Raw genomic sequence first — 25,530 nt, forward strand, 5'->3', positions numbered from 1 at the left:
GTTCTAAAGTGAACACATGGTGCATTTTTAACCTTTCCTATATTTTCAATTTTACCTTTAAAAAAGGGGACTTGCATGAGGCTCGGTTTGAGGCAAATTACATGCACATTCAGTTTATTCGTGTTGCGATCAAAAATGTTTTGAGGTAAAAACCAAAACGTTCAGGTTTCAACCTTTGAGTTGTTTTCACAAGCGCAGAAACACATTCTGGTTTCAATAAGATCTGTACAGATGACAATTTTTGCATGAGACAACTGGAAACCACAAATATTTGACAAGCTTATGGGAGTTTTTCTCTCCACTTCTTTTTGATTTGTATTCAATCTCATGCTAAGTTGCTCTCTCTTTAAGTTTAATTGTAGGTTCTAACATCTGGTAGCCTGCTGTTACTTGTCTGTGTCTCTATTGTAATCGTTTAGCCCTGGGTGATTATTTTACTTTTTTCTAAACAAGTACTGCCATTTTGGATGCACACTTATCTGTAGAATTCAGGCATAACTGATTGGTGAAGCCCCATCAGAGCTGAAACCTGAACTCTCAAAATTGTGTTTTGTAAGTTTTGATCTTTCAAAATGAAGGTAATAAGATTTCCAGTTTTCTAAACTGCAGTCATCTGCTGTGCATATGTCAGCATTTGGTGATTCCATATTTGTGCCCTGTACCTTTTCACTTGAGTGTCTAGCTTTTTATCTTTTATATATAGTGTAACCACTCTCAAGGCAGAGTATTTACCTACAATCTATATCCTTAAGGCAGCTATTAAAGACTCCCTTGCATTTTTAAAAAAAAAATCATTAAGCTTTATTTTTTTATTGAGGGGGGAAAAAGTCTTATCCGAATTTACTTGAGAGAATGGTCCGGGATTAAATGCACTTTGATCAGACATACGATGCAGTCAGAAGCTAAATTTGTAGAACAATTGAAACAGTTTCTGTCATTTTGTAAAAAAACTAAGGTTCAGCTATCAGCAAAAAAGGGGATTTTTTTGTTGTCATCAAAATGACAGTATTGTAATATGGCTACAAAGATGTTGTTTATGTTTTAATAGGTTGTTTTGGATTTATGGGAACAACTGGAAATCTGCAAGGAAGGGCAAATGGACTGGCTCACTCAACAGATTATGGAATCAAATTACATCATTGTTATTTGCTCAAAGGGAATGAAGTTCTTTGTTGAAAAGAAGCAACATAAACATAAGAGTAACTCTAGAGATGGTGGGCGAGGAGAGCTTTTCACTGTCGCTGTTTCCATGGTAGCGGAAATGCTACGACAAGCAAGGCTACATTCAGGCAATCCCTCCAAATTCATTGCAGTCTACTTTGATTACTCCTGCGAAGCAGACATTCCTGGCATCCTAGATTTGACATGTAAATACAAGCTGATGGATCATTTCCCCCAACTTTATTCCCACTTACATGCTCGAGATCACAGCCACCCAGAACAGGACGTGCATGAGGTGAACATTCGCAAAAGCAACTACTTCAGATCTAAATCTGGACGTTCTCTATACATAGCAATATCTAATATGAAGCAACTTATAGAACAGGAACCAAACTGGTTTGAGAAGCAACTGGTGTTGGGCCTTCCCCTACCCCCACTCCAGCAAGGACCAATCAGAGTTGATTCTGGACTCGTTCTGAATGAGGTAGTTTTTAAGCAGCAGATAACCGATCATGATTTTCACATGAAGACTATTGCAGATATCACCCCAGTTAATTCGGTGTCTTATTCAATAATTCAGCATTTGAGCATTATCGAGGATGCAGACAATTCCAACCATCAAGATGTCAGTTCTTTGCTGAGGCCCTTGCCACGAATGGTGGCAGCTGGAAATCTCCCAGAAATGCCCCGTGACTCTGGAATATATGACTCCTCCATTCCTTCATCAGAACTCTCATTGCCTTTAATGGATGGCCTATCTTCAGACCAGGCTGAAACTGGCTCCATTGCAGACAGTGTCTCCTCATCCTTGGGGTTAGGTAAGAGGTCTTGAAGATGCAAAGTATGATACCTGGACCAGTGTGCATTTCTGCCTTGAGTTTAAAATATATTTCATAGAAATATGAGTTGTGAAAAATTGTTTTAGTTATCGGAGATTACATTTGATTATTACCCTTTCATTTGATGCTCATTTTAGCCTGTTATTCTTAGTGATCAATTAAAGATCTAATAAGCAATAATTAAAAATATGCTACAAATGTATCAAAAGAGAGAGCAGTCTGTATTCATCAGAAATGCAGAGATTTAAAAAACAAAATGCTGGAAATGGGGAGAAAAGATAACGTTTCAGTCATTTACTTTTCATTATAATATGCAAAATTTAGAAAACAAGCAAATTAATTGCAGAGAAAAGGACGGGGTGGAGTGAACAAAAGGGCTGTCTATGATCGGCTGGAGACCAGGAGAAACTGAATGATGGAGACAGTATTATTTTTTGGCTGAGAGGGTGATAAAAGCTTGTAAATTACAGCAGATTTGCCTGGAGAAAGTGTGCGTCGAGTGCAGAGAGGAAAAAAAATCCTAGAACTGTGAGATAACCAACAGGACAGTCATCATCTGTAGAGAGCAAATGGAGTTACGTTATAGAAGATAATTTCAGACATATATTGAACGAGTACAGTGCCTTCCATAATGTTTTGGACAAAGATGCATTTTTTTCCTTTATTTGCCCCTGTGCTCCACAATTTTAAATTTGTAATCGAACAATTCACATACGATTAAAATCCACATTCCAGATTTTATTCAAGGTTATTTGTATAACATTTTGGTTTGACCCTGTAGAAATTACAGAGTTCCCTTCTTTCAGGATATCATAATATTTGGAACATAGCGGTGGTATGCATGTTAAAGTAGTCATGTAGGCTCGGCATCTTGGGGAGGGCATTTGTGGGCCATGCACCCCACCCCCAAAATGAGTTATTGTGCCCACCCCCACCCACCCGCAGCACTAATGTCACTGGAGGTTGCGGACCGCGCTGGGTGACACCGTCAAAGGGAGTGCCACCATAATGAACCACATAGTTTCATCTCCACGCGCTATAAGCACGTGTTTGTCTGAAACGCCAGAGGGAGAGGAAGTGTGATAATGCGGCAGATGGAGGAGGTCCATCTGCTCCCCTCTCCCCCCACCGCTGAGTGAGTTCTTCATCATGGGTGGTGCCATTTTATTCAAACTCAACTTTATTGGAACTTCACCACCTCCCTCACACTGACCACTCAGCTTGCCTCCATGCAGGTGTCCCTGTCAGGCCCTTGGCGCACTTCTTTGGCGCTAACAACCCACTGCCACACAAGTGTCCTGGTCAGGCCATTGGCACACCTTCCTTGTGCTGACAACCCTACCCGGCTCATCGCCACGCAAGAGAAGACAGCGAAAAGCATGTGCACACATTGAGGGGAATTGCTAGTTCAGCGGAGCAAACCTGCACATGTCCAACGGAGCCTCAGCACTCCTCTGCAAGGTCCATTCGCCCAGTCTTATTTATTTAAAATTTTATTTATTCGTTTATTTATTTCCTCAATTTGTTTTTGCCTTTTTTTTTAAGTTTCTGGTTGATTGAATTCTGGATAAGGGGGATTCTACTGTAAACAGCTCTGCAATGTACCTGTCATTACTATAGGCAATTGAGCACGACAAAAGGCAGCAGGATTCTTTGCTGATTCAAGCTTCCAAAATTATCTCTCCGGCCAGTTGAGTCATTTTTGGTATAGTTGTGCAGAAACCTTCAGCATCCTTAAGAGGGTGCAATTGTATCAAAATGAGTGCATTTATCACTTTATTTATGATAAGGCCAATAGTTTGCTTCAGTTTTGCTTTGTATCAGTAAATAATTGGACATTGAAGATCCATCAATCTTTCATAATGTTGTATGAAAATATGTAAATAAAAGTGAATTGTAACAATATCACATTATCATTTGAAAAAGCAATTGAGGTTATTAATCTCAATGGATGTTATTAATTATTAAATGTGCTACTTTAAAATGGTGTTTCTCAATCGCTTCGTTGAAGAACTCTTTTAACTCCAAATCTGTTTAAAAATTTCTGACTAGTGCATCCTTCAGTCCCCATCTTGTGTATTCTTGTGGTCCATTTGATCTGTAATTATCATTCGTTCTAGCAGGAATGTACTAATTATTCATCTAAAGCCTTACTTTATAAGCTCGAGAATACTCGTTATACAAATTTTAAAAGTGGTTTCAAATGTTTGACGCAAAAAAAGAGTGGATTTTTTATATTCCATCTTCCAACGTATATTTTGCAGTGTGCGCACTACCGCGAAGTGTGCAAAGAATGCCACACACCCAAGAAGTCGAAGACTGGCTTATTGCACTGGCAGCTCTCCTTGTATTCTCTCCCTCCTGCTGATGACAGGAGTGACATCACAGCAGCGCTGGCCTTGGATTGGTCAGCATTCCCACCATTGCTTGTTGTTTCCTGCCATGTGGGTTGTCACCTGGGACAAAGGTCATTGGCCCCTGCGTGGTCTGTGCGGTCACCATGTTCGTCGGCCATCTTGTATACTGGGTCGCGCTACTACATGATTCATTTCCACCCCCCCCCCCCCCCCCCGCCGAACCAGCGATTGGAGCGCTGTCTGCTGCTTTCGGTGGCCTTCCACTGCATCACGGGGGCTGAGAGGAGACCATTGTCAGCCATGAGGTTGGTTTTACCCGCGATATGTTGAATGTCCATGGTGAGTTCAGACACGTATGTGAGGTGTCACTGCTGCCTGGCTGACCACGGGAGGAAAAGGTTAATGGTTAATGGTCCGTGAAGACCTTGAATTGTCTACCTTCCAAAAAAAATACCTGAAGTGCCTGACTGCCAGATACTGTGCCAATAGCTCCTGGTCAAAGGCACTGTATTTGAGTTCGGCTTGCCGGAGGGGCCTTCTAAAGAAGGCTAGGAGCTGCCTTTGCCCTTCGATGAATTGCCCCAGTAGGCCTCCCCCTGCTGTTGGTGCCTCTGGCCTGGAGTGCACCTGAAGGGTGGCGTTAGCCAGTGCTTCCTTGGCCTTCTGGAATGCCTCCGAGGCCTTGTTGTCCCAGGTAAATGTCTTTAGCTTTCTCCGCTTATGAGTGTGAAAAGAGGGCACATGATGCAGGCTGCTGCCGGTGTGAATAGGTGATTCAAAAATTAGTAATTCCTGCGAATTCTTGAAGCCCCTTCACTGTGCAGGGCTTGGCGAAGCACCGAACAGCTTCTACCTTTTCGGGCAGGAGCTTTACTCCCTGCCAGTTGATTCAATGCCCCAGGAAGTCAATCATTTCCAACCCAAACTGGCACTTAGCAGGGTTTATAGTTAGTCTGAATTCCTGCATTCAGGTGCAGTTATCTTAGATGGGCTGCGTGCTCTGTGTAATTGCAGATGGCGATGAGATTATCGTACAAATAAATGAACGTAAATGGGAGATCCGGGCCCACCTCATCCATCAGCCTCGAGAAGTTGTGGGCTGCATTTTTAAGTCCAAAGGGCATTCTCAGGAACTCAAAAGTCTAAAAGGGGTAATGATGGCTGTTCTAGGATGTCATTGGGATGGACCGGGATCTGGTGGTAGCCCCTGATGAAGTAGACTTTTGAAAATACCCATGCCCCTTGTAAGTCGGCGGTAAAGTCTTGGATATGGGGCAGTTGGAACTCTGCACTACCCCAGATCTTCCATTATTTTAAACTCCTCTTTGGCGAGGGTGAGCTTTTCGGGGGAAGGCACCGCGCCCTGGCGTGGAGCCGGGGGGCCCTCAGTGAAAATGTGGTGTTGACCCCATGCTTCAGTTCGGTGGAGGAAAACTGTGGCACCACAATTGAAGGGAACTCCACTTGGATCCGCCTAAATGCATTGTCGAACAAAGTAACGGAGTCGAGGTGGGGGGGGGGGGCAGGTAACGTGGCTTCCGCCATGGGCAGGGGCATTGTTTGAAAAGTCCTGGCGTACACCAAACGCCACCCTTTAAGGTCCTCCAGAAGGCAGTGGGCTCGCTGGAAGTCTGCTCCCTGGAGTGGTTTCGTCACCGCCGCATTCCTGAAAGTCCATGTGAACTGGAGAGGGATGGTGCAGGTGCCGAAAGTTCTTATAGTGGTGCTGTTAGCTGCCCTCAGTGCCAGGGCTGGCTTGCCGTTCCGGGTGTTGTAGACCGAAGGGGAAAGGACACTTATTTTGGCACCAGTGTCAACAAGGAAGTGCCTTTCAGACAGGGTCCCACAAGTGGAGGAGGTTGTCACGTTGGCCCACCGCTGTAGCCATCAATGACGGTTGGCCATGGCGTTTCCCTGAAACGCGCAGGGTGGATGGCATCGACAGGCCCCCGCGCCCCATCGTTGGTGATAGTAACAGTACAGTTGGGTTGGGGGTCCACTTGCCTCTCCACTTGCTGTGGCCTTGTTGCTGGCTGTGCGCAGGGCCAAGAGATCTGCTGTTTTCTTTCATTGGTCTCCAGAGCACATCCGCCCAGGCTGCGACTTTCTTGGGATCGTTGAAGACCTCATCGGGGAACAAGAGTCTGCTATCCTTGGGCAGCTGCTCTAGAAAAATCTGCTCGAAGAGCAGACAAGGCCTGTGTCCAGGCAAGCATCTCACAGTTTGGGCCTGTCCCCCAAACTGTCCAGATGCAGCAATTGGCCAGCACATTTGTGTCATGAGACCCAGAAGGTGTGGATTAATATCTCCTTGAGGGCATTGTATTTGCCTTGCTTCAGAGGCTGCTACAGCAGGTCAACGGTCCTTGTTGCCATGTCCTGGTCAAGCAAGCTCAGCACGTAGTAGTCGGCGGTGATCTGTCAAAGGTGGAACTGGGCCTCGGCCTGTTCGAACCACACCTGTGGCTGTGACGCTCAAAATGTTGTCAAGTTCAATGAAACTACATGAAGAATCTCCTGGTCCGTTATCTTCGGGTTCAACTGCCAGGATCACCAATGTAGCCTGTGCGCTACCGTGAAGTACAGAAAGAATGACACACACCCAAGAATTCGAAGTTGATGACTGGTTTATTGAACCCTTATATTCTCTCCTCGCTGTTGCCGACAAGAGTGATTTCACAGCACTGTCGGCCACAGATAGGTCGGCATTCCAGCTGTTGCTAGTTGTTTCCCTCCAAGCGGGTTGTCACCTTGGATGAAAGTCTTTGGCCCCCGCAGGGTCTGCGTGGCTGCCGTGTTCATCAGCCATTTTGTGTACTGTGTCGCGACCCGGTTAGTGGGCCACTACAATTTTTATGTTAACTTTATTGAAAAATATATATTTATGACTTGGATGTTTTGTCTATTCAATATAAGGTCATGAAGTATTTCAGTCAAATGTTAATAGATTTGAGTATTTTCTGCAATGGTACATGCTTAACTGCAAATTGTGGTCATTGGGAAATGTGAAGAATTGACTTCTTCAGTTCAGTATTCTGGACATTTAATCATTAATCCAAAGTATTATTAAAATGTAATACTTTTAACTTTTTCTTAAGCCAATGAGTTTGTTGTGTTTGATATTTTATTGCATATTTCAGAATACTCTACATCTATTATGTGATGAGATTACCCCAAATCTTTTCTCTACCACTGCTTCTTCCCCAAGTGCTTCCCCCACCCCCCCCCCCCCCCACCCCCACACCATATCAAATATTTATTTATTTCAATCTTGGGCTAAGTACCTGCTCCCATGCAGTCAACAAAGCTCATTGAAATGCTTCCATTTTGGATGATTAGTGCTTACAAAGCAGAGGCGCACTATCAGTGATGTGAGGATCTGTGTGGGTTAACGAGCTCCATAGTTACCATTAAGGGATTGCAAGGAAGCTATATATATGATTGTGATATCAATCAGTTATTTTAGGATATTACAGTGTAAGAATCTAAGTTTCCTGTATCACTCAAAGGCCAAATTATAAGAGACAAATTATTAACCATTTAAATTGGCATACTTCCTGCCACTGTTGACTAATCCTTTCTGTACAATGGCAAAGTACAAATGTTGTGCATTAAGAAAATGAGGTAAGTGTCTTCTTAAAGGTAGCATTACATAACACTGTTCTGTTGCAGGGAAACCGACAAAAAGTCCATTTGGTGTACGTTCAGTTGATTTGGAAGTGAGAGAGAAACAGTAATTAAGACTTTAGACTTTATATTGCATGACATGAAACAGGCCACTGAAATGGTTATCAGCTGAGACGGTTATCAACTTGAGTTCATCTTCCTATTTATTTTTCCTTGTATCTTCCAAGATCTTCCACGAAAGATTAATACAGTAAAATCACCAGGATCTGGCATCCACGGAGATTGTGGATGCCGGACATGCGAATTTTCCATTTTCCTGAGACTCACTCTTAGAATGCTAAAGTAATACACCTGCATGAAGATTAAACTGTTTAAAAGACAAAAGACAGTGCAACATGTGAAGCAATTTGAGAAAAAAAGATCAGTATTGTGGTCCTTAATTATGTGAAGTTCACTTTAAATCCCGTGGCTTGCAAAAATTAAATTTGAACCCTTGTCGCTGGCACAGTAACATTGTTGCATTAACCACTGCATTAACCATGCCACCATCATAATTACCCCCCCCCCAATTTACAGATAAAGCTTTATGAATATACTTAATACTGATAAAGATCCTTACTCAGCAGGGTTAGGAGACACTAAATTGTCCCAGCAGCGAGCGGCATCAATCGGCTCTTCATCCTGGGCGATGTCATTTTATTTCAAATACAACTTTATTGAAACTTTATTCAAACAACTGCTGTGGGCGGGGCACGACCGGGACACTTCACTGGCTAAATGTTTCCTCCCATCTTCACCAAGGGGTTGTGTGTTGCTTCAGAGAACATTTACAATTTTTAATTTTTTAAAATTATTTTTATTGGTATTTTACAATATAAACAATTGAACAGTATAATTATACAATGTGCTACAAAATTTGAAAAAATTATTATACAACTTTTTCAAAATAAGAAAATCCAGAGGCAATGCCCAAGATTTAACAGTTTTACAATTCTCTATCCTTCTCCTATAATAATTTTATCAATGTTTAGATTATTCAGTTGAACAAAGCAGTTATCTATTTTATTATCAAAATCAAAAGAAAGAAAATCCCCAAAAAAAGAAAAAAACCAATAACTCAAAGCCCTGACCAATAAGCAAGCTTAAAAAAAAGATACGTGGGAATCGATTGACAGCAACCCAGAACCAGACACTAAAGCGTCTAAACACCCTAATTCTTTAGATTATGATAAATGGGCCCCTCGTCTTTTGGAAGTTAATATTTAAATCTTTAATAGCATATCTATTTTTTTTTCTAGACTTAGATAAGACACAATATCACTTAACCACTGTGTGTGTGTGTGTGTGTGTGTGTGTGTGTGGTGTGTGTGTGTATAGGTGGAGTATTGTCTTTTCATTTAATCAAAATAGCATTTCTGGCTATCAATAGGCCTTTTTCCACTGGCCTTCCAGTTAATTGGCTGTACAGTTTTCTGGGATAGGAAGCTCTTTGTGCTGTTGCCACTGGGCCACCCTTAATTGGGACACTAATTCCTTTTTCACTGAACACAACTCACCTCCAGGGATAGGTGCTGTCACATTTGTGGCCCGAAATGTGAAGTTAATAAAACATTAAACACAAGTTTTATCAGGTAAAATTCTCAGGGTCTTTTTATTGTCCCATTTCCTTTGTTCTCTTGCCTTTGTTCTTATCTCTCTCTCATACCACGTGACTTCCGGTATATCTCATACATATTCATTATCATGACATCCCTCCTTTAATCAGAAATAAATTTTACCTTCACTAACCAATATCTCTCGAAAACATACAAACATCGTAACTAATGGTAATACTATAACTCAACTACATAAAATTTACTTCTTACAGCACTCATACATGCACTTTATGATATAAGATTAAAATACTGTCCCAAAGTTCTTATTAAAACTATGGCACAAAGTCTTTGTATCGTTTGGGCACTTTCTGGTTTCATTTCGGCCTGCCTGCGATATTGTCGTCGCTTCTCGGTTGTTCACTCTCAGCGTTGGAAATACTGCTCGCCACGGCTTCGGGTGTTTCTGGCACTCTAGTCACTTCATCAGGAGTGCTGGTAACTGCCTCTGGAACATCATCAGGTCTCTCAGTTTCAGCATCTCGTATTGGCCTTTCAACCTCTTCGCTCGATGTATCTCTGGACTGGTACCTTTTTACACCTGATACATTTCTCTTATACAGGACTCCAGTCGGAGACTTGACTGTCACCGTACTGCCACTTCTGGATACGACAGTATAGGGTTGATGGTAATAAGGTGTGTCTAGCTTACCACCAGTTTCAAGCCTCACTAGAACATTATCTCCTGGCATGATGTCTGAGTACTGGCTCCACGTTTCGAATCTGTGTACAGCTTTGCTGCACCTTTCTTTTCTGCATCGTGGTCCCTCATCTCCTGGTCGTCTCGGATTTCCTTTATTTCTGGCATTTTTGTGTGGATTTTTCACCCAAAAAATGCTTCTGCAGGACTTTATCCAGTGGTTGCATGAGGCGTTGCTCGATAGACAGCCACATAAGATAGCAGTACTTCTCGCCAATTTTGTCCTTCTGCGTGTGCAATCCTCAATCGTTTTTCAATGGACTGATTTTGTCTCTCTACTTCTCCGTTGGCTTGCGGCCATTTCGGAGTTACTTTATGATGGTGGATACCTGTGGTCCTCATGTATTCCGCAAATGTCTCTGAAATGAATTGTGGACCATTGTCAGAGTATAATGTAACAGGTAATCCATATCTTGCGAATATCTCTGCTAATGCTTGTATTGTTTTTTCAGTGGTTGTGGACTTCAACACCACGTACTCATAGTATCTGCTGTAGTAATCTATCACTACCATAATTGATTCACCCGTCGGTAAAGGTCCAAGAAAATCAACAGCTACGTCGATCCATGGTCCTGTCAGAAGTTGCGTACTCCGGATCAGTTCTGGCGGATTACTCCTACTTGTGATTTGACATCCATGACAAGTTTTAACAAATTTCTCGGCGTCTTTATCACAACCTGGCCACCATACCTTGGTCCTGAGGTTTTGCTTGGTACCAACAATACCTAGGTGTCCTTCATGCGCTAAGGATACGATATTCGGTCTCAATCTTTGCGGTATCACCAATCTGCAACCTCTTAATACACACTGTCCGATGCAACAAAGTTCATCTCTAATGGGAATGTAAGCCTTGTGAGTACACTTGTCCCATTGTCCACTCTGTATGCATTCTCTTACTTCCATGAGTTCTGGATCACGTTCGGATTCTCTCTCGACTTCCTTCGTAGTCACAGCTTTCGGTGTCGACTGAATAGCTACGAAGCGTACAAAGCTCTCTGTTTCTGTTCCCAATTCTGACTTGGATTGTGGACTACCATCCTTCACCAATCTGGACAGCGGATCAGCAATGTTTGCTTTCCCTGCAATGTGGATTACTTTATATTTGTAGGGTTGTAGTCTGAGTACCCATCTCTCTATTCTGGCACATGGTTTGGATCTTGGTGCATAGATCACCTCTAATGGCTTATGATCTGTGATCAGTTCAAATTCAATGCCGTATAAATATGCATGGAACCTCTCACAGGCCCATACAAGTCCGAGTGCTTCTTTCTCTGTCTGAGAGTATCTTCTTTCCACATCTGATAACGATCTGCTGGCATAGGCAATGATTCTTGGTCCTCCATCATGCATCTGGACCAACACGGCTCCTAAACCAACTGGGCTGGCATCCGCTATGACTTTGGTTGATGCCGCCGGATCGTAATATCCAAGAGTTTTTGCATCTGTCAGGCTTTGCTTCAGCACTGTGAACGCTTTCTTCTGCTCAGATCCAAAATGAAATGGTACACCTTTCCTGGTTAGTTTCCTTAGTGGTTCTGCCACTGTAGCGAAATTAGGAATGAACTTTGCACAAAAATTGACCAATCCCAGGAAACTCCTCAAGTCTGTTGCGTTCTGAGGTGCACGTGCCTCTGCAATAGCTTTCACCTTGGCCTCTGCAGGGTTTAGTCCTTTCCGTGTAAGTCTGTGTCCCATGAAGTCCATTTCTGACACACCGAACTGGCACTTGTTTCCATTCACGGTAAGGCCTGCCTCCTGTAGTCTAGATAGTACACGCCTCAACCGTTTGTCATGCTCTTCCTTCGTTGGTGCATGGACTATGATGTCGTCAGAAATGTTGGCAACTCCAGGAATGCCTTGAATCACTCGATGGATTTCATACTGGTAGATCTCCGAAGATGCATTAATTCCAAATGATAGTCTCTTGTAACGATACAATCCACAGTGAGTCACAAATGTAGCTACATCTCGGGAACCTGGATCCAGCTCTAATTGATGATAGCCCCATTTCAGATCAATTTTTGAGAATACCTTGCTGGTAGTTAGTTCTTGAAGTATTTCCTCCACTGTTGGTATAGGGTGTCGTTCTCTAATTATAGCTTAATTGGCCATTCTCATGTCAACACATAGTTTTATGTCACCCTTTGGTTTGGGCACAATCACTACGGGACTGACCCATTGTGTCGAATGTTCCACAGGTTCAATAATGTCTTGTTCGATCAATTCTTTAATTTTGGCTTCGACTTTCCCACGAAGTCCAAATGGAGTTCGGCGCATTGGTTGTGCCTTGGGTTTGACCATTTCATCTACCGCTAGCTTCAATTGTCGACCTTTCAGCTTTCCTACTCCTTGGAAGACTGCGAGGAATTCTTGCTTCATATCCTCGTATGACTGAATTGAATTGACACAAGCTCCAATATGAAGTATTGCCAGGTCTTGCGCTGTGCTTCTACTCAGCAATGGTTCTCCCCTCTCTTCTATGACCATAAACTCTGCTTCGGTGTACTTATCTCCAGCTTCAACAGTTGCAGTAAAACATCCAATGGTCTGCAATGGCTTGGTTGCTGTGTATGGATACAATTTCTTGGAACACTTCTTTGAGGTACAGATGATCTTTGCACTTCTTTGCAAAGTGGTCCTTACCTCCACACTTTCTGCAAACTTTGCCTTTGGCCGGGCAATATGGGTCTTTTCCAAAGTGACCTCGGTTTCCACATCGATAACACTCCACGTCCTGTGTCGACGAATATCTTGGCTGATTATGGCGATGTGAGAGCCTCTTAATTTGCTGGCTTGAGTTGTCGTTCAGGGTCATGGTATGAAATTGCCCTTCAACAGCTTCTAATGCAGCAGCAATGGTTAAAGCATCGGTGAGTTCCAACTCACTCCCTCTTTCCAGTAGACGTCTTCTGAGTTTATCTGATCTGCAGTGCTGTATGACTTGATCCAGTAATTCGTTGTCCAAATCAGCTGGCATGTAATTGCATCCAACAGCTAGCTGGCGTAGTGTCGTCACGTACTGACCAATTGTCTGGCCATCTTCTTGTCTCGTTCTCTGAAACAAATGGCGTTGAAATGTAGCATTCGGTGTCACTACATAGTGTGCGTTTAATGCATCTACCGCTTTCATCCTTTCTTCCAGTATTCAAAAGTGTCTTAAATGTTTCCCGAACTGAGGGTCCTGCAGAAAAGAAGTAACGCCCTTCTCTGCGCTTTTTGTTCAACTGTACCGGTATCTAGAAATAGGCCATGACTGTCGGCGTAGGATTCAAATTCTTCCAGCCATGCCTTCCACTTCACACTTACAGTACTTGCATCACCAGTCGGTTCAAAATGAGCAATTCCACTATGTGTTAGAAAGTCACCGTTTGCACCAGCCATGAGGAAATATTCCAGCCCCAAAAGTACTGAGACACAGAGAAAATTCTTATCACCTTGAAGTTGTCTGTAATCCTCCGTAATCTTGTTTAGTCTTTAATTTTCTTCAAGCTTCTTTCATCCTCGTCGCCAATGTCACATTTGTGGCCCGAAATGTGAAGTTAATAAAACATTAAACACAAGTTTTATCAGGTAAAATTCTCAGGGTCTTTTTGTTCTCCCGTTTCCTTTGTTCTCTTGCCTGTGTTCTTATCTCTCTCTCATACCACGTGACTTCCGGAACATCTCATACATATTCATTATCATGACAGGTGCGTTCTGTCTTGAACTGGAAACAGGTGATTTCCTGCTGTCCCTTTTCCACTGGTTTTTATCAGCATGTTAGCATCAGCAAATGCTGGGGATATGAGTAGGGGTAGAGGCAGATAATCCCCAGCGTGAAATTACATCATTTGACGCCGGTGTTCCACTGGACCCTCTCCCAGTAAACTCCCAGTTAATTCCTGGGACAGGGTGCTAATGGAAAAGGGGCTAATGAAGTAAAAGATAAAATTCAGTTTTGAGTAGGAGTCAGTAAAACATCTTGAAATGATCCGAATAGAGCAATTAAAGGGCAAGGTACTAATTTGACCTTGAGAATCTTTCTAAACTAGGGCAAGTCCAGAACATGTGAATCAATGAAGCTTCAAAAATTTTGCATTTGTCACACAGAGTATTTATAACTAAATAAAAACGTGGTAATTTAACTTTAAACATATGTTCTCTAATGACCACTTGACATTGCAACAATGTCGTGCACAAAAGGTGGAAGTGTTAATCAGATTACAAATAGAATCCCAAACCTCATCCAAAAATTATAAATTCATATCCTGTTCCCAATCATTCTTGATCTTAATTTAAAACTTTTAAATTAAATTTTAATTGTATTTATTTATTAATTTCCATGATTTTATTTTGCCGGTTGTTTGGGGTTGCCAGTTGCTTGAATTCCAGATACCAGGGATTTTAATGCACATTTTAATTAAGCATTAAAAGTTTGCGAGAGAAAGTAGAATCTATGCTGCATGACCATGACTTCTATTCGTCAAGGGGTCTTCTCAGACCTGAAATATTGGTTACCCTTTGCTTTCTATAGATCAGTGGTTCTCAACCTTTTTCTTTCCACTCACATCCCACTTTAAGTAATCCCTGAGCCATCGGTGCTCTGTGATTAGTAAGGGATTAGTTAAGGTGGGATGTGAGTGGGAAGGGAAGGTTGAGAATCACTGCTCTGGACCCAATTGTCATTGAAATATTTTGCTTGAGAAAAATTGTCATTGGCCCATTTCCTTCGGAGTTATGTAACCGTGCACATAACGAGTCAATGAGGTACGATTAAAACAGTTTTCAAACTTTTTCTTTCCACCCACATCTCACCTTAAGCAATCCCTTATTCATCTAAGGCATATCGAATATTTAAAGTGGTATGTGAATGGGGGAAATAAAGGTTGAGGACCACTGATGCGTGACCTGTTGAGTTGCTCCACCATTTTTCTGTACTGTAATACATTTTAATGTATTGCAGCTCCAGTAAGGACTGAAAATTATTTTTCTTTTCAAATGTTTCGGATTTTGGGACATTTTTTTAAAGGAGAAAGAGTACTTTAAGTTATGTATGTTATTCTGCAACAGTTTAACTGACTGGTAGGTTATTTCAGCAAACTTATGGAAGTCATTGTATGAAGAAAAGGAAAAGACCGTTGAGTGGAATTTTGGGCCATCTCTGGTTGCTAGTTAGTGGAGATGCTGGGTTATCCTGATAACCATTTTCAAACTTAAAGAAGTGAGGATTAGGTGTTGGGACCAGATGTGTTTACTTGTACTGATCCATTTTATTGACACTGTAAAAATACTGTACTTTAATAAGTTACAGTATAAAGTTACGATGCTGTTGCCTTTATCCGACTTCAGTACATCCATAGTATATTCACCACTCATCAGATGATACACCAGTTTTGCCAGGCTAAGTCCCAGACCAGAATGTCTCCAAAGTCTAACTGGTAGTCAGATTTGATTGTTCAAATATAAGGGGAAGGGTAGATTTTCCTTTCTCCCGACGACAAGTATAAACATTGAGTGTGAATGATAATGCCTTTCATAGAATTTTTTTCAGTGGATCATTGAATTTTCATTAATTAATTGCTGACATTTTTTCCCCACCCACAGAAGATGATCCACCTATTCTCCCAACAAAAGCAACAGTTTCTGGACTGCATAAGATAGAAGCTGACAGACACGTACACGGTGCAGTGACCCTATAACAGTATGTATGACTAAGGATGCATTGCCACTTTACCTCTTCAGCTTTACATCCAATAACAAACCCAGCTTTGGCAAAATTTTAACTGCACTATGATCCTATTGTATAATAAAGTTGAGTCCTCTGTACCACAATAGTTAAAATAAAAATTGATGGGCATTGGACAAATGGATTGTTTAAGAGCACTGCCCTTTCAGCCTGAATGAGATCAGGTTTTGATCACAAAATTTAAAATCTAATTGTATTGACATTTAATAATAGTATCTTTAAATGTATTAAGTGCTATTTAATTCTGTATCTTGACTTAGATCATCGGGCATCTTAGTTAATATCTTCATCCTTGTGCTGAATGGAAATTCTTAATTAATGTTTTTTGGTTTGTCACAATTTAAACCTGCTTCTCAAGATGAAATACAAGATCGGTTTTGTAAAATCTCTTGTGTTGATCTGACAATGCCCATGAGGTGGAGGCAAGATTATGGATAGGTTTAGATCAGCAATGGACTTGTACATATTCATAGATAAGGTATTGCAGATCATTGCCATTCTCTGCATGCTAGGGAGGGAAGAGTTGAAATTTTAGTTGGAACAGTAATTAATTTTTAAAGTAAACTCAATGCTCAAATCTCTCTTCTGATTTGATATTTCAGTTTAGCACATTTTGAATTTAATACAGTTTTACTTTTCCAATGTTTCATGTGGGTTTATGGCTAAACTGAGTAACATTTCGGCCTGCAAATGTTTATTGTAGAATTTTAAAGTGAATAATTGTAAATGGTTTACAAATCCAATTCAAGAGGCAGTTCTTTGTACATGGATGGCAGCCATTCAAAAATTGATAGAATGACTGATTCTCCAATATAATTCAGCCCCAGCACTCCCCTGTGACCACTACCAAGTAAGCTCTACTCCACATTACAAATCCACTCTTCTGTGCACCAATATGTGGGGATGACAGTTTATAAGACATTAACATGGAAGGACCTGGAGATTTATACATAATAGAAAATAAATATTCCCTTTTGTATCAATGAAAGTGTACACTTTCATTTGAACTCTCAATTCAAGTGTGGGGAATTCTGTACCAGGTTTATTGTGTTGCTTTTGCGGTGTGCTGTTAATATTTTGTTTTTAAAGGAAAGAGGTTTCTTTAATTTGTATGTTATTAACAAATGAAATATATGCAGTAATGATTTATTCTACCTGACCAGCAGTCCTGTGTTTCTATAAATTTAGTACAGGTTGTACCTTGTTAATGTGGCCACATTGGGATCTGGCCCTTACCCTTACCACAGAAAAAGACAGCGAATAGAAATTGCTGGAAAACAGAAATTGACCCCCTATGTAAACATATCAATAGTAGAACAAATCTTAAAAACAGGAAATAATACTGTGGGGTGGCTCGGTTAATGTAGCGTTTAGCACAATGCCTTTACAGTGCCAGCAATAGGGACGGGGGTTTGAGTCCTGCACCGTCTGTGAGGAGTTTGTACTGACGGCGGCAGATTCAAATGTGCCAGACCCCAGAGAGGTACAACCTGTACCACGATGTCATCTGAATAATACAATTTGTATTATAAGAATAGCTATGAATTGGGTGATTTGTGTTATTTTGTGAAATAATCACAGGCCTCTTTTAACAGTTAATGGTGTCAGTTTTATGCAGTCCTGATATCTGGGGTACATTTGTATGGATACTGGGGTACTTACGGCGCCTAATCCTAACATTGTTCACATTTACTATTCCAGCAGTTACCACTACAAAGACACGGATTGGTTACAAGACCCGGGTGTTTTTTCTCTCTGACCCAAGTACTGTCCATTAACCACTTAATACATAGTGGAGGTCAAATCTGGTCCCAGCTACAGAGACTGCTTGAGATCATCTTTTTAGTGTAGGTCTGCAGTGAATCTAGTAGAACTTTTGTAGGAGCAGGAATTTTTGTTTGTCTTCATTGTGTTGACATTCTGAGGGATGGGTTCACTCCTGAATTATTCTTCAGGTGCCCAGGGTATCAATTCAGAGAGGTCTTCTGCAGTGTTAAAAATCATTTTAAATTTTAAGAATTATGAAAACTGCAGTGTCATTGTTTCTATAAATTAATGAGCGACGCTTGCTTCATTAATTTCTGCATGACATTATTTAATGTATCTTCATAGTTTTTGCAGACCATTGTTGTAAGGTAATTTTGGTTATTATGAAAAACTTTGTAGAGTCCTTTCTAAACTCTTTGTACATGATGCCTTCTGTATGTTATGAGCTATAAATTAAGCTGATTGAGAGAATGTGGTCTTTTTGTACTGATGTCTTCAGAAAAATAAACAATGGAAACAAAATAAAATCAGATTGTGCATTGGCATTTTTTGGTCTGTTTGTTTTGAAAGACAGAATATTGAATCAACTGTTATTGCAGTGTATCCAACTTGCATTGTAAACAACCAGCTTCCTCATACAGTCATTCATTGCTTAACGTCCACAATACATTCTGTGAAATAGAACATTCTGTGATTTCAGCATTGTATGAACACCATATTATAGTAACCTGAGCATTTATTATGACTTATCAAGAAACATGTATTATAGGTTATATAAAGTATGTACTGTGCCATCATACACCTGGCAGCACAATTGCTTTATATACAAAAAAATGTGAGATACACATGTGGCATGTGGGAAGCCGCTATGTCCATTCTCCAATCGGGATTTTTGAACTCTATTATAACCTTATGGGACCACGGTCAGAAGTTGCCTGAACGGACGTTATGTAGCGCATGACTGTATTCATTTCTCCAATCCAGAGGTTACATTTTCTATCTTACTGTTTTACATGCTGCCATAACCAACATGAGTTTCATATCAAAGTGTTTGAATAGTATTGACTTTAACCATGGAGTATATGAACAGGATTATAATCAACTGCTTCTAAATTGTGCACTTAACAAATCTGTAGCTTGTATTTTATTGATCTTGCATTCACTTAGTCCTCCTTTGAATGTCTTAATTGAAGAACGTAATGAATTCCCTGTCGCTTCTGGTGTTGGCCTAGTAATCAGTCATGAAGCCTTCTTGGAGTTGTGTTCTAGTATTATAGCCACATTTGATCACATTTACTACGAGGCTAAGTGAGGTAATTTGCTTTTTATTTACTAGGTGAGTTGAGTAGGTAGAAATGCAACAAAGCACCTAATTTCTTCCTGCTCTCTGCAACTGCACTTACTGATCATGAATGATTTTGGCCATAGTTAGAGAAAATGATTAATGACATTGAGTTCAAATTTATAATAGGTGCAACCTTCAGAGATCCTCAGTTTATGGGCAGAATATGTTAATGGACGTCAAAACTACAAGAAGGTCTTTTTGTGTGTGTGTGTGTGTGTGTGTGTACACAAATAAATAAATATTATTTCTTGAATATAAGAATTTCAGATGTTTCGTGTGAGCAGCATTCTCACTGCCTGTGGGACGGAGCTGTTCCTCAGTCAGGTGGTGCTAGCCCTGATCCTCCTATATCTCTTTTTCCCCGACAGGAGCAGCTGAAAGATGCTGTGTGCAGAGTGGAAGGGGTCTTCATTGGTTTTGTGTGCCCTGTTCAGACAACGATCCAGGCAGATCATGTCGATGGGAGCGAGGGAGACTCCATTGATTACGTTTAAGGACCGATCCATTTCTCTGCAGCAACTGTACCACACTGTGATGCAGCTGGACAGGAGGCTGTCAATAGAACTCTTGTAGAAAGGTGACATAATGGTGGCCGGAAGCCTTGCCTGCTTCATTCTTTGTACGAAGTGCAGTTGCTGTTGCGTCTTCTTTAGAAATGAGATTTTGAGTGTCCATGATAGATCACTAGTTAAATGAACTCCAAGGAACTTGGTGCTCTAAACCCTCTTAACTAGAGTGGTTGATGTGGTCATTCCTGGGCCTCCTGAAATCCATGAGCATCTCCTTCGTCTTGTCCACGTTGAGGCTCAGGTTGTTACTCTCGCAGCATATCATGAGATTTCCACCTCTTCTCATTGTTGCTGATAAGGCCAACTGTTGTGTCATCTGCAAACTTGATGTCACAGTCATGGGTCAGTAGCGTGAACAGGAGTGGGCTGAGCACGGGCGCACCAGTGCTCAGCATGGCGGTGCTCATGTTCTGCTACCAAGTTGGACAAACTGTGGTCTTTCTGTTGGGAAGTCCAGTTACAGGGAGGGGTGTTGAGTACCAGCAAGGACAGCTTCTCCACCAGCCTCTGGGAAATAATCATATTAAATGCTGAGCTGAAGTCAACGAACAGCAGCCTGGCATATGAGGCATCGTTCTCCAAGTGGGTCAGAATGGAGTGAAGCGGTATGGCTTCAGCATCGTCTGTGGAACGGTTTCTTCAGTGGGCAAATTGAAATGGGTCCAGTGTCTCTGGGAGGTGCTGTGATGTGTTCCATCATCAGATGCTCAAAGCATTTCCTAATGGTGGAGGTTAGTGCCAATTGATATTTAACAATGATTCATAACATGGGGCAAGAACAACTAATCTGACCTAATACTTCATAGTGGTTCTGAGAGTGTAATCTCAAAAACATGCAGGTTAATTGGCCACTGTGAAATGTCCACAGTATGGATGAGTGGTACAATCCAGAGCGATTGAGAAAAAAAATTTCTCTGATATCTGAAAGACATGGCTATGTGTGGATTAAAAAAAATGACCACAAAGGATAGGGGGAAACAATGGGACCTTATCCTTCCTATTCTGTCTAACAGCTGTATTTATCCATACCTGTTTTGGTAGGTGTGAATAACACACATTTCTCCTGTTCTTTCTTCACACCAAGTGGGTGATACTTAAGTCTCTTACTTCCACTCCAGTTCCAAAGTAATTACAGACTTTTCTGTAGATCAGCAGGAGGTACCTTCTGCTGTTTACACAGCTTCAAGCCTTCCCTCCCCCCCCACCCCACCTCATGAATAAATTCAAGATTTTGTATAATTGTCAATGCTCTTTTAACAGCCACAAAGAACACGCATTTCCATTGAAATATGACAAAACTGCATTTTTTTTTAAATTAGATATTCAGCACGGAAACGGCCACTTCAGCCCACGAGTCAGTCCCGCCCAAATTTACACCCCCCAGTACATTTCAAATGGTGGGAGCCCCCAGGGATAAAACACGCAGACATGGGGAGAACGTCCTGATCGCTGGCGCTGTAACGGCATTGCGCTAACCACTAGGCTATCTGTGTTAAAGATAAAAAAAAAAACAATTTTAGGTATTAAGACCATGAAGATATGGTGTTGGTGGGAATGTTTGGTCAGGTAGTTTGAATGGCAAAATATGTATAGATGGCCTGATCACCCTCGGATTTCTCACGTCCTTATTGCTCAAGGAGGAGACACGAATCACTTGCCATTGATCATTTATTCTTGACCAAGTTGGCTCCATAGACCTGAGTTTATCACTAAACCACATTCCCTGAAGGAGGGGGGTGGAAATATAATCTTTTATGATTTTGAAATTCAAGACAAAAATGAGTAAAAATCCTTACAGGCAGCGCGGTCGCAATTGCTGGCGCTGTAAAGGCATTGTGCTAACCGCTACTCCAACCTGGTCATCCTGAGGATGTTTTCAGAGCATCCTTGAATCATTCAAGCCCACCAGGTGATTCCTTTTCTGAGTTCTGTTGTGGGAAGAGCACATGCTACAGGAATCTGGTGTCAGCATGTGAACAATGAGGCTGCCCAACTGAGCTCACTGAGTATAATGTGGACACAAATACTGGTGAAGTGAGTTGGAGGAAGATACTGGTGTTGGTTCATTTAATCTTCCATTGAATTATGAGGATTTTTCAGAGACTTCATCGTACCAATACCATGATGCTCAAAATATTTTCATTAAAACCAAAGGGAAAACTTGTAATTAACCTTCTTCTGTCAGACATTCTTAGTATATGTTTTTATTTAATTTACTGCAAGTTTAGTTATCACCAATAGTTTTGTTTATATGATAGCAGTTTCTAAAAGTCTGCATTTCATAATATGAGTGTACTCGGTGCTAAAGTTAATTTAAAAAGTTGATTTGTGTTTGTTTATAAAGAAAATAATAGAGGTGTAAAGCCCTCCAAAAAGTTATGGACACAGCCCAGGACATTCCAGGTAAAAGCCTCCCCACTATTAAGTACACCTACTGGGAACACTACTGCTGGAGGGCAGCAGCCATCATCAAAGACCCACACCACCCAGCACACTCCGTTCTCATTGCTACCATCAGGGGGCCCAAGACTCACACCACCAGGTTCAGGAAAAGCGACTACCCTCCTCCAGATTCCTCAATCAGGGACTCATTTAAGGACTTGGGTACTTTTGATTTTCTTTTTGTTCTCTCTGTATTGCACAGTCAGTTTGTTTACATTCGTTATCTGTTTACAGTTCTTCTGATTCTTTACATGTTCACACTGTGTACAGTTTATTTTTTGCATTGCCAATTAGTGGTAATTCTGCACCCGCAAGAAAAAGGAATCTCAGGATTGTATGTGATGTCATGTATGTACTCTGACAAGAAATCTGAAATATTACTGCTTGAAATTTAGAAATTAGCTAGTTCCAACTATGTAACTTCATACAATGAGGAGCTGAACAGTCCCTAGTGTTGAAGTTCTGTTAATGATTTGCTAAAAATGAGCTATTTTTGAACAACAGCCTTCACAATTAAGGAGAGAAATGTGACATTCCTGCTTGTGGTTGCTATTTGACAACTGTTGATAGAATGGTACTTGTATGGAAGCAAGGCTCCAGCTGCACCACACCTAACTTATTGCATTCACCTCAGGGCACAAATCTTCTTTGGCTTGGCTTCGCGGACGAAGATTTATGGAGGGGGTAAATGTCCACGTCAGCTGCAGGCTCGTTTGTGGCTGATAAGTCCGATGCGGGACAGGCAGACACGGTTGCAGCGGTTGCAGGGGAAAATTGGTGGGTTGGGGTTGGGTGTTGGGTTTTTCCTCCTTTGCCTTTTGTCAGTGAGGTGGGCTTTGCGGTCTTCTTCAAAGGAGGTTGCTGCCCGCCGAACTGTGAGGCGCCAAGATGCACGGTTCGAGGCGATATCAGCCCACTGGCGGTGCTCAATGTGGCAGGCACCAAGAGATTTCTTTAGGCAGTCCTTGTACCTTTTCTTTGGTGCACCTCTGTCACGGTGGCCAGTGGAGAGCTCACCATATAACACGATCTTGGGAAGGCGATGGTCCTCCATTCTGGAGACGTGACCCACCCAGCGCAGCTAATTACTGATGGCTTAATTGAGTCTCTGAGATTAAGACTTCATTGACTACAGCTCGGCCTTCAATATTCACTATTCCCTCAGTGCTGGTCAAGAAGCTACAAACTCTAGGCCTCTGTACCCCCCCCCCCCCACCTCCTGCAACTAGATCTTTGACTTTCTCATCAGAAAACCATAGTATGAATTAGAAATGATATCTCGTCCTCATTGATCATCAACACAGGTGCACCCCACCATTAGCGAAAGTGACAGTAAATGGACATGTATCAAAGCAATTTAACCTAAGCAGGTCAACGCGGCAGGGATGCCCACTATCACCTTTATTGTTTGCGCTAGCTATAGAACCACTAGCAGAATCGATAAGAATAGATAATAATATAAAAGGAATAAAAATAAAAGACAGGGAATATAAAATCAGTCTATTTGCGGATGATGTTATAGTGTACTTAACAACACCAGAACTATCAATAAAAGAACTATATAAGAAATTGAAGGAATATGGAGAAGTGTCGGGATACAAGATAAACGTAAATAAAAGTGAAGCAATGCCTATGAATAACGCGGATTTCTCAAAATTTAAGAAGGAATCCCCATTCAGATGGCAAATGCAGGCAATAAGATACCTAGGTGTACAAATAAACAAAAATCTAGGCCAATTATATAAACTCAATTACAATCCACTAATGAAAAAATTACAGGACGATTTAGAGCATTGGAAAGAGCTACCACTAACACTGATAGGAAGGATAAACTGTATTAAAATGAACATTTTTCCAAGGATACTATACTTATTTCAGGCATTGCCAATACAACTGACAGAAAAATTCTTCAAAGAGTTAAAGAAAATAATAAGGAAATTTTTATGGAGAGGGGGGAAACCGAGGATAGCACTAGATAAATTAACAGAATGGTATAAACAAGGAGGCTTACAATTGCCAAACTTCAAAAATTATTATAGAGCCGCACAATTAAGGTACCTATCAGATTTTTATCAAACAAGGGAAAAACCAGACTGGACGAGATTAGAATTAGATAAAATAGGGGAAAAGATACCTGAACACATATTATATAAATGGGACGAAAAATTGGTACAACATAGAACTTCTCCAGTATTACACCATCTCCTCAATATATGGAAGAAGATTCATGTAGAAAGAAATAAAACAAATTATCAATTACCAAAACTAATATTGACGCAAAATAAGCTACTCCCTTTTACAATAGACAACCTTTCCTTTAGAAAATGGGAAAAAAAAGGGATTAAAAGAATAGAAAATTGTTTTTCAGGAAGTAGATTCTTATCCTTTGAACAAATGAGAGATAAGTACAATATAACTGGAGATACAGCGCTGGCATATTACCAACTGAGATCCTACTTGAAAGATAAATTAGGAAGCAATTTGAGTTTACCAGAGGGAAGTAACCTTGAATATGTGATTACAGATACAATGTTAATCAAAAGATTTATAACAAATATGTATATTAAACTGCAAGAAAAGGAGAATGAGGAAACAAATGGTAAAACTAAACAAAAATGGGAACAAGATTTAAATATAAAGATAAAAAAGGAAACATGGGAGAAATTATGTTCTGGAACGATGAGAAATACAATAAATACGAGGCTGCGTATGATACAATATAATTGGTTACACAGACTATACATTACACCGCAAAAGTTAAATAAATGGGACCCAACAGTATCTGATAGATGTTTTCGATGTAAAAAAGAAAGGGGAACAACAATTCATGCAATCTGGACATGTGAGAGAGTAGAAAAATTTTGGGATGATCTCAATCAGATATTAAATAAAATAACAGAAAACAATATACCAAAGAATCCAGAGATCTTTCTCCTAAGTAACATAAAAAATAAAGAATTTGGAATTGACTTGGAAGATGCACAAAAAAGATTTGTTAAGATAGCCCTAGCCGTAGCAAAAAAATGTATTATGTCAACCTGGAAATTGAAAGATAATTTGAAAATACAACAATGGTATATAGAAATGAATAAATGTATTCCATTAGAAAAAAATAACATATAGTTTAAGAAATAATATTGAAATATTCGAACAAGTATGGGAGCCTTACATTAAATACAATAGCAAAAACCTACCGGGGACAAACATTACCTTAGTTGATGGAAGGAGAAGGAAAGAAAAGAATGGACTCTGTAGAATTTCTGGTGTATTTTTGTTGAATGACAACATTGTCTGACTGAATTAATTCAACCTAGATTGTATATCTAAAATGGATGAGAGGGGGGGG

General features: G+C 40.8%; 1 protein-coding gene across 1 annotated transcript in view; it reads left to right on the plus strand.

Annotated features, from left to right (window-relative positions):
• Positions 1-18,339, plus strand: part of il17rd (interleukin 17 receptor D) — a 96,575-nt gene extending 78,236 nt beyond the window's left edge. Inside the window, exons 10-11 of the mRNA XM_069939635.1 lie at positions 1,049-1,979; positions 15,920-18,339. Coding sequence (XP_069795736.1) covers positions 1,049-1,979; positions 15,920-16,014 — 1,026 coding nt within the window. The 3' untranslated portion in view covers positions 16,015-18,339. The remainder of the gene's footprint in view (positions 1-1,048; positions 1,980-15,919) is intronic.
• Positions 18,340-25,530: the final 7,191 nt, after the last annotated feature.

The sequence above is a fragment of the Narcine bancroftii genome, chromosome 5, assembly GCF_036971445.1.
Source record: "Narcine bancroftii isolate sNarBan1 chromosome 5, sNarBan1.hap1, whole genome shotgun sequence".
In the NCBI taxonomy this organism is placed as follows: Eukaryota; Metazoa; Chordata; class Chondrichthyes; order Torpediniformes; family Narcinidae; genus Narcine; species Narcine bancroftii.